Raw genomic sequence first — 13,695 nt, forward strand, 5'->3', positions numbered from 1 at the left:
CACTGCCCCCCCACGCTTCCCGGCCCCAGGCACGTACACCCCAGGGGGCTGGGCTCCAAGCCCCACTCGCACGGGGGGGCCGGGGGGCTGGGCTCCAAGCCCCATTCGCACGGGGGGGCGGGGGGGGCTGGGCTCCAAGCCCCATTCGCACAGGGGGCTGGGCTCCAAGCCCCATTCGCACGGGGGGGCCGGGGGGCTGGGCTCCAAGCCCCATTCGCACGGGGGGGCCGGGGGGCTGGGCTCCAAGCCCCATTCGCAGGGGGGGGCCGGGGGGCTGGGCTCCAAGCCCCATTCGCACGGGGGGCTGGGCTCCAAGCCCCATTCGCGGGGGGGCCGGGGGGCTGGGCTCCAAGCCCCATTCGCACGGGGGGGCCGGGGGGCTGGGCTCCAAGCCCCATTCGCGGGGGGGCCGGGGGGCTGGGCTCCAAGCCCCATTCGCACGGGGGGCCGGGGGGCTGGGCTCCAAGCCCCATTCGCGGGGGGGGCCGGGGGGCTGGGCTCCAAGCCCCATTCGCAGGGGGGCAGCGCTCCATGGTTCCCCTGCCTCCCCCCTTCCGCAGCCCTTTCTACTTTGGCACCGGGCGAGTGGCGACGCCGGCGACCTAGCAGAGCCAGGAACAGAGCCAACCTCCTGCCTTCCCGCCCAGGGCCCCGGCGCTCACTCGCCCCCCCGGCTCGGCCGTGTCTGGGCCTCGGGGTCCAGGTGGCTCCGCGCGCCCCAGCCCGCCATGCGCCATTGCCCAGGCCAGAGGGGGACACGTCTGGCCCAAGGTGCACAGAGAAGCCATGAGCAGGAAATGGAGCCAGGGAGCCTGGCGTGAATCTGCCCAGCAGGAAGCCCCCCCAAGAGCCTGCTCTGTGACCTGGCCCAGGCCCCCCAAGGTGGCCGCTGTTGAGCTGACAGGCAGCCAAGCCACCCGGGGCTACGAGCCCAGCTGCTCCCCAGAGCCCGGGGACGCGCGCAGCCCGCAGAGCCCAGCTCCTCTTTGGCACCAGTTAATCGGCCGCGGCCGGAGGCCCACACTGCCGGCACCCCCGGGCGCTCGGCGCTGAGGGGAGCGTCTGTCCTAACAGGCCCCGTGTGCCGGGCCGTGGCTGCCCGGGGCCCTGCCGTCACGGTGCGCAAGGGGGACACACAGCGAGCGCGGGGAGAGCGCGGCCTCGCGGGCGACGCGTCTGGAGAAAGGCAGCAGCCTGGGAAGAGAGCGGCATTGTTCGAACCACGGGGGCTGCCACTGCACCCAGCGAACGCGGCCCCGGGCCAGGGCGTGCGGCGGGAGCAGCAGCCTGCCATGCTGAGGCAGGGCGGGGTCACTGGAGCGCCTGGAGGAGACCAACGCAGGGGCGGGGCCGGGCAGCACAGAGCACAGGACACGGGGGGCTGGGGAGAAAGGCCTCCAATGTAAGGAACCCGGCACCCCCAAGAGCTGCCTGACCTCACAAGACCAGCCTCAGATGCCAAACAAGACTCACGCACGGAACCAGAGGCCAGCACAGAGCCAGCAGCGCCTCAGGTCTCGCACGCACCCCGCAGCACAATGGCTGGGCAGCCACGGAGCCAGGGCTCCCTCCCCTGCCCCAGGGCTCACGCCACCACCCCCCCAGCACTCCTGCCTGGCACACATGCGCGCACACCCCAGCGCTTGCGCCCGATACATGCACACACCCCAGCACTCGCGCCCAGCACACGCACACCCCCTGCTTGTGCACACACACCCCAGCGCTCATACCCGGCACATGCGCACAACCCCCCCCCAGTGCTTGCACCGGCTCACGCACACCCCCAGCGCTCATGCCCAGCACACGCACACACACACACCCCAGCACTCATTTCCAACACACACGCGAAGCCCCCCCCAGCACCCACCCCCCTCTCTCACGCTGGGGATTCATGACTGCAGAGCTCTGCTCTGCACACCCCCGAGACAGCCTCCGCTGCTGCCCGCGACGCCCCTCGCCCCCTTCCTGCGGGATCACTGGCCCTGGCTTTTTTATAACGGGCAGGGACAAAACACTAGAAAGGGTTTCAAACACATGAAACACCTGACGTGAAATCGCGACTCCGCGGAAGCCGGCGGGCGCTCTGCCACTGGCTCAACGGGCACGTCTGCACTGTGGCGACCGCACCGGGCTGGCCGCTTCACGCCGAGGGGGCGCCCCTCCCTCGCGGGGTCCCATGGCCACTGCCGCTAAGCAGCCCCTTGGCCAGCCCCGTGAGCCCGAGTGGCAGGCACGGGCCGGCGGCGGGATTTTAACCACAGTGCCGCCAGGGCCAAGGTTCAGCACCAGGCGGGACAGGCCCACGCGCAGTAAAGGCCGAGGAAAGCAGGCTGCAACCAAGCATGGAGCCCAGCCTCTCTCGACACCGTTCATCCCAAGCTCGTTCAGGCTAGCGGTGTTCCACAGGGTTCAGGTACGTAGCCCTGGAGCCCTCGACTCCTCGCGGCACGGCAGTCAGCTCCCCCGAAGCCGGTGTGCACGGGTGCCAGCTGTTAAGCCAGCTCCCTGCAATGGGAGCCACATCCCCACTTCAGACAGACCTGGCCACAGGCTGGCTCCGGCACACCCAGCAAACAGAGACCAACCGCACTCCAGAGCGGGCCCAGGGAGAGAAAGTGAGCCTGGTCCAAGAGCCGGGACATCCCACAGTACTGGTCAGTAGGACGCGACTCCTGGCACAGAGATCGGGCACAGAGAGCACGCTTAGTACGTCTGCGGAGGATCCCAAGCTGGGAGAGGGGCAAGTGCTCTGGAGGACGGGTCATAATTCAACATGACCTGGCCACACTGGAGAAATGGTCTGAGGGAAACAGGATGAAGTTTAATAAGGACAAATGCAAAGTGCTCCACGTAGGGAGGAACAATCCGTTTCACACACCCAGAATGGGCAGCGGCTGTCTAGGAAGGTGCTGCAAAAGGGATCTAGGGGTCAGAGTGGACCACGAGCTAAATGACTCAACAGTGTGCCACTGTCGCAGAAGCAGCAAACAGGATTGTAGGAAGCATTCACAGGAGCGTTGTGAGCAAGACACGAGACGTCATTCTTCCGCCCTACTCTGCGCTGGTTAGCCCTCAATTGGAGCATTGTGTCCAGTTCTGGGCACCGCACTTCAAGAAAAATGTGGAAATTGGAGAGGGTCCAGAGAAGAGCAACGAGAATGATGAAAGGTCCAGAGAACATGACCTATGAGGGAAGGCTGAAGGAATTGGGCTTGTTTGGTTTGGAAAGGAGAAGACTGAGGGGACACGAGAGCGATTTTTTAGTACCTAAAAGGGTGTCACAAGGAGGAGGGAGAAAAATTGTTCCCCTTGGCCTCTGAGGACAGGACAAGCAGCAATGGGCTTACACTGCAGCAAGGGAGGTTTAGCTTGGACATTAGGAAACACTTCCCAGCTGTCCAGGGGGTCAAACACTGGAATAAGTTGCCCAGGGAGGTTGTGGAATCTCCACCCCTGGGGATATTGAAGAGCAGGTTGGACAGACGCCTGCCAGGGATGCTGGGTCCGGCCGTGAGGGCAGGGACTGGACTCGGTGCCTCTCGAGGCCCTTCCAGGGCTGGGAATCGAACCCAGCAGGGAGCCAGCGGGGGCTGATGCAGGGTAATGCTGGTCTCTGGGGCGTTAACTGGGGGGAGCCGGGGGCGGTGGCAGTGCAGGGGCCAAGCCAGGCAGAAGGGCTCACTTGAAGAGCAGGCTGCAGAGGCCAACGGGGCTTGCTGCTCTCCCTGCGCGCATGTGGGGGGGGCCCAGAGGAACACCGCAGCCGGAAGCCACAGGGCGGCAACAGAAGGGCAGGCAAAGCCAGAGGCCGGTGGAAGGGCAGGGAGCAGCCGCCGGGCGAGAGGCTCCCAAGCGGAACGCTCAGGCCAGGTCCCAGCAAGCGCCACGGCCTGCGAGGGGCGGCGGGGGCGAGGCGGGCTAGGGGGGCGGAAGGAAAGGGCGGGCGGGCGAGCAGAGACGGGAACACGAACGAAGGCAGAGCAGGGAGCCCGAGTCAGCAGGATGTCGGGGAACCGGGCCAAAGCCCAATGACCTTTGCCTCAGACTGGGCAGCTCCCCTGGCAAAGCTGCTCGTCAGGAAACGAGAGAGAAGCACCAGCAGCTGTCGGGCTGAGCACGAGCAACCCGCCCAGGAGTTCGAGAGACGCTGCCCAGCGAAGGACCTGAGCTGCCAAGCGAAGCATGAACTCGGGCCGCGAAGGCTCTGGAGAGCGCTGGGGAGACCCAGACCGTCCCAGGAGCCTGACATAAGACGTGGCAGACAGGACCCAAAGGGAAAACGAGCTCCGTCTCTGCAGAGGAAAATCCAGCCTGCTCCAGTTCTGGGCGGGGGGGGGGGGGGGAAAATCAGCCAAAAACCGAGGCTGAAGGAGAACCAGGAGACACCGCTTGGATGCTCAGTGAGCCCCGGAGAGACTCCCCAACAAGAGAGAATTCAGGAAATTAGGCTGGCTCAGGTCCATTGCTCAGGGGTGTGAAATCCACACTCCCAAGCGAGGGACTCAAGCCTACCACCCAGGTGTAGGCAGCCCCAGGGCCAGCCGGCTGCCGCCTGGCGGGGAGCTGCTTGGTACACCAGTGGGAGAAGGCTCCTCTCGGCCCAGGCTGTGTCACGTTACCGGAGTTCAAGGGAAGCAGCCAGGTCACTGCAGCGCCCGTGGGGGGGTTTGCCCCAAAAGTGGGTACGAAGGGGGCCATGGGAGCTTCCCATCTACTGAGCCTGTACATCCTACTCATGTGATTGTCTAATGTCTGTGTGTGGAGCTATAGGCATGGACTCTGCACGGAGACTGGAAGTTTCTCGGTACGTGGCTGAGCAATGGGCTCAGCCTATGGACATGCTAATTAGCAAGGCTCCAGGGACAATAGGTCTCTTAAGTATCAGAGACCCACCTGGGAAGGAATCTAGGTGCCTGGCCACTGACCACGAGACTGTCTGCAGCTTGGAAGAGCCAGGCGGCGATATAAATAGGCCATGTGGCCGACTCCATCTTGGTGCTCAGCTCAGCTCTTCGTCCCAGAGGCAGCCCCGCAGGGATCAACGAGCCGGGAAGAACTGTGGACCCATCCGGACACAGGATGTGCACCAAGGACTTTTAAGCCAGCAGCTGTAACATCTCTGCTAGAAGCTGCACCGAGAACTGGGAGATTCGATGCACGTAACGTACGATACTTTAACAGCCTCACTCTCAGGCTTTTCGTTCTTGTGGCAATAAACCGTTAGATGGTAGATTCTAAAGGACTGGCCCAGCGGGTAAGATCCAGAGTGTAAATGGATCGGGACGTGTGGCTGGTGTCTTGGGACCAGACAGAACTCGTTCGGGGAAGGTGAGATTGGGTCCTAAACCCCCCACTTGTGTGTTAGGCCCGGGGCTGTCTGGGGCATGGAGAGAGCTGGAGTGTCCGAGGGGTTTTGCTCATGAGGCTTCTGGCTGGCCAGATCGGCAGCGGAAGCGCTCGGTGGGACTAGTTTGTGGCCTGTTTGGGAAGGTCTCCAGAGCCCTGAGTATGAGCGATTTGCCCTGAGCGGACGCCCTCAGCTGAGCCCCGGCCCAGCCCAGCCTGGCCCAGGCTGCATCCACACTGACCCGCGCCACAGGCACAGCTGTGTTGCAGCAGCCAAGCTCCGCCAGGAATCAGACTGAGGAAGAGAAAACACAGAACTCAGCCGCTCGTGGTCACCTGGCGGGAGGCGCCCCGCGGTCCCCACTCTGACCCCAGCGGCCGCCGGGCCAGACGCAGAACGGGGAGGCAGCAAAGCGAGCAGGCGACCCAGTAGTCTGGGTCTCATGTAGAGAGGAGCCTGGGAAGACCCTCAGAAAGCCCTAAAACCAGAGACCGACGCGCAGGCAAGTCCTCGGAGCACGGTGACAGCAGGGCAAGGCCCAGGGTCACTAACATGGACGGGCTGCACGTTACTTGCTCCCACTCAGGAAAAGTCCCTGCCCCATTTTGGGCAGCGCAGACGAGGTATCTCAGGGACAACCCCGGACAGACCCACCCCTGGAGAAAAGCAGCTCTGGAGCTGGGCTGCGCCTATTGCATTGCAGCGCTGGACACCCTGCCCTGCAGGAAGCACAAGGGGCAAAGGGCCAGCCACCAGCAATGAACCTGCTGCACGGGCACCGAGAGATTTAGGATCCAGGCTGGCAAACACGCCCGCCTGGGCACGATTTCCCTGTCGTGCGCAGCCCCCGGCCCGAAGCCAGCAGGGTTGGGCTTACGGAGCGGAGTGACTCGGCGCAGCAGGTTATAACTGCCCCAAGGACGTTTCGTACCATGCCCCCGTCACACCGAGACCCCCTGGCACCAACCACTGGGCGCGAGCGTCGCGGGGCTGCCAGGACACCAGAGGGAACGCCCCCTCCTGCCTGCCGGCACAGCGAGCGACTGCCTGCCCGGAGGGGCTCTCCCGACGCAGGTCACTGCTGGAGAGGACGGGGCCGCTCGCACCGGGACAGACAGGGAGGAGCCTGCGTTCTGCGTCGGGACACGAGGGACGGCAAGCCCAGGCGCAGGAGCAGTGTCCGTGCGCGGCGAAGGGGCTGCGGGCAGGGCGGGATGGGGCGGGGGCAGAAGCCCACCGCTCTGCCGCAGCTGGGCCGCGCTGGGTGGCTGTGATCCGCCTGTCAAAGGGGATTACGAGCCAGCAACAACAAGGCGACACCTCCGCTGAGAGTCCAGAACAAAAGCAGCAGCTTTCAATTAGTGCCAGGGAGGGGATCAGGCCAGGGCTTGCCAGGGAACCGAGATGGGACTCCCACGGGGACGAGCAAGAAGGAAACTGCCAAGGCTTCCTGACCCCGCGACAGGCTGTGCCCTAAGCCCCCGGGCCCCGACCCACGGCACAGCTGACCCCACCCACTCCGCTGCTGCAGGCCTGCGCACGGGGGCCTGGCACAGCTCAGGGGATACAGGCCAAGAGCTACGAAGCACCGAAAACAGCTCCTGGGCCCCTCCCAAAGGGTGCAAGGGCCACATTTAAACCCACTACCCAGCCCCACGCAGGGCTGCCGGCTGCCACCAGGGCTGCACACACGGGTGACAAGAGTGACCATCCCCGATGCGCGTCCCCCCCGATGCGCGTCCCCCCCGATGCGCGTCCCCCCCGATCCGTGTGGCTGCTTGAATCACGCGAAGGCCAGCAAGACCTTGTCTGCCGCTGCCTCTGCTCCAGGTAGGGTCTGTTCTCAGCTGCCCGCTGAGCCGGCGCCAGGGACAGCACCTGCTGCAGGAGAACGGGGTTGTGGTGCCAGCGGGCCTGGGACAGACCTGGCTGAGGGATGGGGGACCAGCCCCTACCCCTGCCCCCCTCTCGAGTCTGGGGCCAAATCCTGGCTCCAGGGGCCTCTCAGCCCCTTTACACCCTCTCAAGCCGGGACACGAAATCAACCAATTGCCTGTGAAAACCTTGCCCGGCTCCAGAGCTGCGGCCTCAGCCGGGGCAGGCGCGGTGGTGAGGGGACGTCACCGGCCAGGCAGGAGCGAGGGCAGCGCGTGTCCTGCAGACCAGGCCGGCTCCCATGGCTCTAGGCGCTGTCCCGAGCCGGGAGCACGTTGGCACGGGGCCAGGGTTTGCGTCTGCGCGTCTCGTTCTGCAAGCGAGCTGCTTTCCGGGCCAGTCGGCCCCGACAAGGGGAACGCCGGCCCGGAGAGCTGGGAGCCGCTGCGCTCCCGGCTTCCACGGGGCTCCAGTGCCTCGGCCTCGCCTTCCACAGAGACACCCAGCGCCAGGCTGGCATCAGCGCTTCGGAGCTGCAGTACCGGAGGGGGCAGGGCGGCGCGGCCCGGCTCCGTCCCACAGGGCTGGGCAAAGCACCAGCTCCAGCACATCTGGGCTGCATGGAGGTTGGGCTGTAGGGCCAGCCACAGCCCCCACCCCGCCAGCAGAGCCAAACAGGTCGGGGCAAGGCGAACAAGTTGCAGCTGAGGCTTGCTCCAGATTCGCAACACCTGGCGCCACGCCAACGCAAAGGGGCAGGGTTTCAAACCCAAAGGGGCTGCAGAGTCTCGTCCTCACCCCCACCCCACAGTCAGGCCCACGCAGCTGGCAGGTTGGCCCACGCGGCGCCCTACGCTCTGCGGCCACTGGCACGGGGGCAGCTCCCAGGCAGGAGCAGAGGCACACGGAGCCACGAGCCCCTGGCTTCAGATGGGAGCTGTGGCCATCTGAAAACCAGCAGCAGCCTCTGGGGTCCTGTCACACCGGGGTCCGGTGCCTCTGCCGGAGGAGGTGTGGGGGGGTGCCCACAGCAGATCAGCAGCACGGTCTTTGGGCATCTCCTGTTCCGCGAGGTGACAGCAGGAAAGAGCACAGCGCCCCGGGGGCCCCGCCGAGCACAGCGCCCCGGGGGCCCCGCCGAGCACAGCGCCCCGGGGGGCCCCGCCGAGCACAGCGCCCCGGGGGGCCCCGCCGAGCACAGCGCCCCCGGGGGGCCCCGCCGAGCACAGCGCCCCCGGGGGGCCCCGCCGAGCACAGCGCCCCGGGGGCCCCGCCGAGCACAGCGCCCCGGGGGGGCCCCGCCGAGCACAGCGCCCCGGGGGGCCCCGCCGAGCACAGCGCCCCGGGGGGCCCCGCCGAGCACAGCGCCCCGGGGGGCCCCGCCGAGCACAGCGCCCCGGGGGGCCCCGCCGAGCACAGCGCCCCGGGGGCCCCGCCGAGCACAGCCCCCGGGGGCCCCGCCGAGCACAGCCCCCGGGGGCCCCGCCGAGCACAGCCCCCGGGGGCCCCGCCGAGCACAGCCCCCGGGGGCCCCGCCGAGCACAGCGCCCCGGGGGCCCCGCCGAGCACAAAATAGCACAAAGCAACTGGGAAGGCTGTTGGCAGGGGAGGGGCGCCGAGAAGCCAAGCCGGGGAGGAGCAGAGCCAGGTTGGAGCCCTGGGCAGTGGCAGGTCTCCGGCCATCTGTCAGTGTCGCCTGCCTGAGGGGGGTTGGGCTGGAGGTTCTGCCCTCCCCTTGGCCCACACTAGAGCCCCGGTGCCCAGCAGCTGCTGCAGGATCACATCGCAGCCCGCCACGGGGGCAGGCAGGCAGGCAGGCAGGGGGGCTCTTAAAGGCACAGCCCCTCCCTGGGACGCGCTTGCCTTCGGAACATGCAGGGGAGGCTCTCAGTAGACTCCGGAGGCGGCTTAGGGCAGGTGCCCGCAGCAGAGCTCCCGCCCCCAGCTCCGGGAGGAGTCAGCGAGGGGCAGTCCTCTCCTCCAGCACCCGGCGCAGAGCGAGGCCGAGGGACCAGCCGTCGGAGTCAGAGGCTTCGGGGACAATCTTCCCGGCTTCTGCCCAAGTGCTCTTCCGGAGCGACCAGCACACCCAGGGTCGCTGCCTCGTCCCTCCTCCCCAGGCCAGGTGCGAGCCGCCAGCTCTCCGGACAAGCCCAGAGCTGAGCCGAGGAGTCTGCAAAAATCAGAGCCACCGAGACTCCACTCCCCACCAGGGGCTCCACGTGGCTCTGGTTCCAGCCCATCTTGCTACCGATCAGACCCAGCAGGTTCGGCACAGCACAGAGATCCTGCCCAGCAGGGCTGCTATTTTACCAAGGGACTCCCACCAAAACATCCCCTCTTAGTCTTAGTCCCGTGGGCCCCTGGGCAGCAGAGAGGACGGGGGGTGGGGGGGAATCAGTGTATTTGTTTTGCATCGCGACATCGCCCAGACGGGAAGCAATACTCACTGGGGAACCCCCCAACTGCGCTTTGCAAGGAAAGCTTCTGCCACCCAGGGCGTTGGGGGAGGGGGGCTGCCAGCTCGGCAAATATTCTGGCCCACTCAGTCATTTGGAGCAAGGGTGGGTGGGTTGAGGGTCCAGCAGGGGGTGCAAGCTGCAAGGTGAGGCCACCGTGGAGGGGCCTGGGATACAGCGGGGCCTCCAGGCGAGGGCACAGGAGGGGTCTGGGGATGCTGGGAGATATGGCCCTGCTGCTCCCAGGCCGGGGGCTCAAACTTCCAGCTCGCTGGAGCAGTTGTGCAACGTGGCCCGGGGTCCTGGCGGGGGAGCGGGCCCTGCCCTTCCTGCCATCGGCCCGCCCTCTCCCTCCCATGGCACCCCCGCCCAAGGACAGGGCTTTGGGGATACCAGGAGGGCCTGGCATGGCGCAGCAGCAGCAGTCAGGACCCCCCCAGAGAGGCGGAGCAAGCGGACCCTGCAACTGCCCTTCCCTGGCGTCCCTGCTGCAGCACCCGGCTAGGGATGGGAAAATGGGAGGTTTGTACACATGTAGCCACTGAAACTAACGCCAGCCGCTGTTACACCAGCTCCCCCAAGAGCACTGGCTCCCGGAGCCGCGTGTCCCCCGCTGCTGCCTCGGAGACCCCCCGGCAGACTCTCTGGACTGTCTCCTAGACGCTCCGACTGACTCGCTGATCAACGCTTCCCTCTGGCCTTCACACCGAGCAGCCCGAGAACATGAGTCAACGTGGGGATCGTTCTATCCCGCGGCTCCCCAGAACCTCTCTACCACGCTGGGTTTCCTGTGCAGCCCTGCGGGAAAAGCTGCAGAATTCACACAGCAACGAGTTTTCCCCGGCAGCGCACCGCAGGGCGCGTCTGGAGCCCAGCGCAGGACTCCGCGGCCCCGGGCAGGGGCTCAGGAGAGTAACCGGAAACAAGCTGCGAGTACGCGGATAGACAAGTGCGAAAGGCGCGATCAGAGCTGCTGACCCTGGCCCACGCTCCCCATGCGGCGGAGCGTCACTCATCCGCCCGGACCTCGTCCCTGGCGTCGGAGAACAGCGTTACGTTCCACAGCCTGTACGGCGTTCCGCGACTGAAACGCGGATAGCCTGCTACCCTCGAGGGCTCGCAGCCCGCCACCAGCCCCGGCCGAGCTCTGCTTGGCGAGTGCCTAGCCTCACGGCCACAGAATTGCTGCTTTCCCTTTGCAAGCAAAGAAGCGTCTCGCCCCACGGCTGCAAAGCAAACCCTCCAGAAGTGACACCTGAAGCCAACCTTGCACCGGCTTCCTGAGCCTGCAGCCCCAGCGCCTCTGCAGAACACGGCCGTCGCCCTCGCGAAGGGGGAGCAGCGGCACGGCTGAGAAATCCACCCCAGCAGAAACCCTGCCCCTTTCCGGCCCAGCAGCAGAGGTGACCAGGGAAAGGTGCTGCCACTGGCACCGCCGGAGGCCTCGCGGCTGACCCCTCCCAGGGGCAGTAAGAGGCGTGCGCCACGCAGTCACCAGAAAGGAGTCACAGCTGGACAGACAGAACTGTTTCCAACGCACTCCGGGGCTTCCCAGCTCGCTGCCCAGCAGAACCCAAGCGCCGCCCTCCTCGCCCAGCGGGGAGCGAGCGCTTTGCGGACGGACGCGAGGCCTGAGCAAGCGTCCTCGTGGGGTCCCTCTGCCCAGCGCTCACCTCGGAGCTGAAATCCCAACACGCCCATAACCGCCTGGCCTCCGCCTCCGAGCTGCTCTCTCTGAGGCATCGGCAGCAGCTGGGGCCAAGGCATAAACTCCCCTTTCCCAACACGGCCCCGTGTGACGTGGCCCTCCCGACACAGAACCTGCCACACGCAGCCCAACCTGCACCACGGCCCGTGGGAACACCTGGGGGCGGCCCATCCCTGCAGCCTGGCCAGCCTCATTTGCCGGCTTTCTGAGCCCTTTCCCTCAGCACGGTCCCCTGTAGTCTCCAGCCTGCGCATCACAGAGCACGCCGCGCAGTGGCACCAGCTCCCTATAGCCAAAGCCCTTGTAACCCATCGACAATCCTGGTTCAAGGGCTAATGAATCGGACGGCAGAGCCACGGGCCTGGAAAAAGGCCCGAGGCACATGGAGGCGCCAGGCTGGCAGTGCATGCGAGGAAGAGCCAATGGAAACGACGCGATTTGGAAAATCGACTCCCGAAACGAGGCGCAGGCTGGGCGAGCCAGCCGCTGGGGTCACGGGCGGTGGATGCTCACAAGGGCTGAGAGAGCATCGCTTTGCTGTGAGCGGCCAGGCCCGGCAGAGCACGGCAAACTGACTCTGTGCTGAGCGGCCCCTGCCCTGCGCCAGGGCTACCCCCGCACCAGCCAGGCGGGCAGGGCGTGGCACAGGCCCCAGGAGCGGGGGCCCAGTTTGGAGCAGTCGTGGCTTGCTGCGGAGGGCGAGGAAAGGTCCTTCCATTGCCATGGCGACTCCGAACATCTGCAGCAGCTCTGCTCCAGGCGGAGGGGCCTGGCCTACGAAGCCACTTCCTGCCAAGGGCTTTCAGGGAAAAACCCTCCCGGGGGGGAGAATCCCAGGTGGGCAGAGCCCTCAGGAGCCATCAAGTCCAGCCCCCTGTCCAAGGCAGGACCGACCCAACTGCCCGAGGAGGAGCGTGAGCCAGGCACCCGCATCTTGTGCGCCAGGCTCCCAGCGGCCCCGAGTGCCCGAGTGACCCGCACCCCGAGCCTTTCCGCCCAGCGCCCGCCCGTGGCAGGCCCAGCCAGGCAGAGTCCGGCCGCAGGGCGTCGAACCGGCAGCAAGGCGTTTACAGCGGTACTGGCGTTCCGGGAGTGCGGGACGCGCGAGTCCCTGGCAGGGGGGCTCGGGGCTCGCCCCGACCTCACCCAACACCACCCGAGCGGCGTCCCCCGCCCGCCCCCGGCCCCGCACCTTGAGATAGTCGTTCTCGGAGCGCAGCTCCTCCAGCTCCCGCGCCAGGCCCTCGGGCCCCGCGTCCAGCAGCTCCTCGGTGAGGTCGGAGAAGGCCAGCGAGGCGCTGAGCGGCAGGCGGCTGCTGGCCATGGAGCTGGAGGGCTCGTCGGGCAGCGGGGAGGGGCCCGCGGCGAGCCGGGCCGGGGCGCTGCCCGGGGACTCGGGGTCGCTGCCGCCCAGCTCCAGCGAGGGCAGCTTGGCCTCCTCGGCGGCGCTGCAGTCCGAGCCCTCCGAGCTGCTGTCCGTCAGGCTCCGGGCGGGCGGCGGCTCCTCCCCGGCCGGGCCCCGGCACCGCCCCTTCGACTTGGCCCCGGCCCGGCCCGGCGCCCCCTTCCCGCAGCTCCGGCCCCCGGCGGCCTGCGGCGGCTTCCCCTTCCGCTCCGGCCGGCCGCCGCTGCCCCCGCCCGGCCGCCGCTGCCCGGGCCCCGCGCCCGGCTTCCCGCAGAACGCGGCGGGCGCGCCGGGGTGGCTGCGCCGGCTCTTGGCCAGAGACCAGCCGGGCACATCCTTGGGCCGGGCCGGGGACGGCGCCCGCGGCAGCTTCTTCTTCTCGGGCGGCGGCTCCGCCTCGGCCGCCTCCATGCGGGCTGCGCGCAGCTCACCGGCGCCGGAGGCTCGGCCCGCAGGGGCGCATCCCCCGGGCCCGCGGCTGGCTCCGGGCTGGGCTGGCCGGGCGCTGCGCTGCGCTGCGCTCTGAGCTCGCCACGGGGCTGCCTCCTCCGCCGGCCGCAGCGCAGCGCGTCTGGCTGTCCCCGCCCCGCGGCCGCCGAGACGGTGACGCGCGCGGTCTGGGAACAAAAGGCGGAGAGGGGCGCCAGCGGGGCGGGGATCCTCGGGGCAACAGCGACCCGCTCCGGCCGGGCCGCGAGGGGGACCGGCCCCGGCACGCCCGGAGAGCGCAGCCAGGAAAAACAAACGGGGCCCCGCCTGCGCCGTCCGCTCGGGCCTGGTGCCGTTCGGACACCCCGAGGGGAGCCCCTGGACACTCCCCCGTCGTCCCCACGCCCGGCCCAGCCCGCGTTCCAGCTCGCCAGGGAGACCGGCTGGAAGCTCCTTCATGGAGCCCAGCACC

The 13,695-nt window shown here is 67.6% G+C and overlaps 1 protein-coding gene across 2 annotated transcripts in view; it reads right to left on the bottom strand.

The window, feature by feature from the left end:
* The window catches only part of MTCL2 (microtubule crosslinking factor 2), a 41,856-nt gene extending 28,486 nt beyond the window's left edge, over nt 1-13,370 (bottom strand). For both annotated transcript variants that reach the window (XM_075901484.2, XM_075901483.2), the window contains exon 1: nt 12,582-13,370. In XM_075901484.2, coding sequence (XP_075757599.2) covers nt 12,582-13,205 — 624 coding nt within the window. In that variant the 5' untranslated portion in view covers nt 13,206-13,370. The remainder of the gene's footprint in view (nt 1-12,581) is intronic.
* Nucleotides 13,371-13,695: the final 325 nt, after the last annotated feature.

Source organism: Pelodiscus sinensis, chromosome 17, assembly GCF_052426305.1.
Source record: "Pelodiscus sinensis isolate ZL-2025 chromosome 17, ASM5242630v1, whole genome shotgun sequence".
NCBI classification, from domain to species: Eukaryota; Metazoa; Chordata; order Testudines; family Trionychidae; genus Pelodiscus; species Pelodiscus sinensis.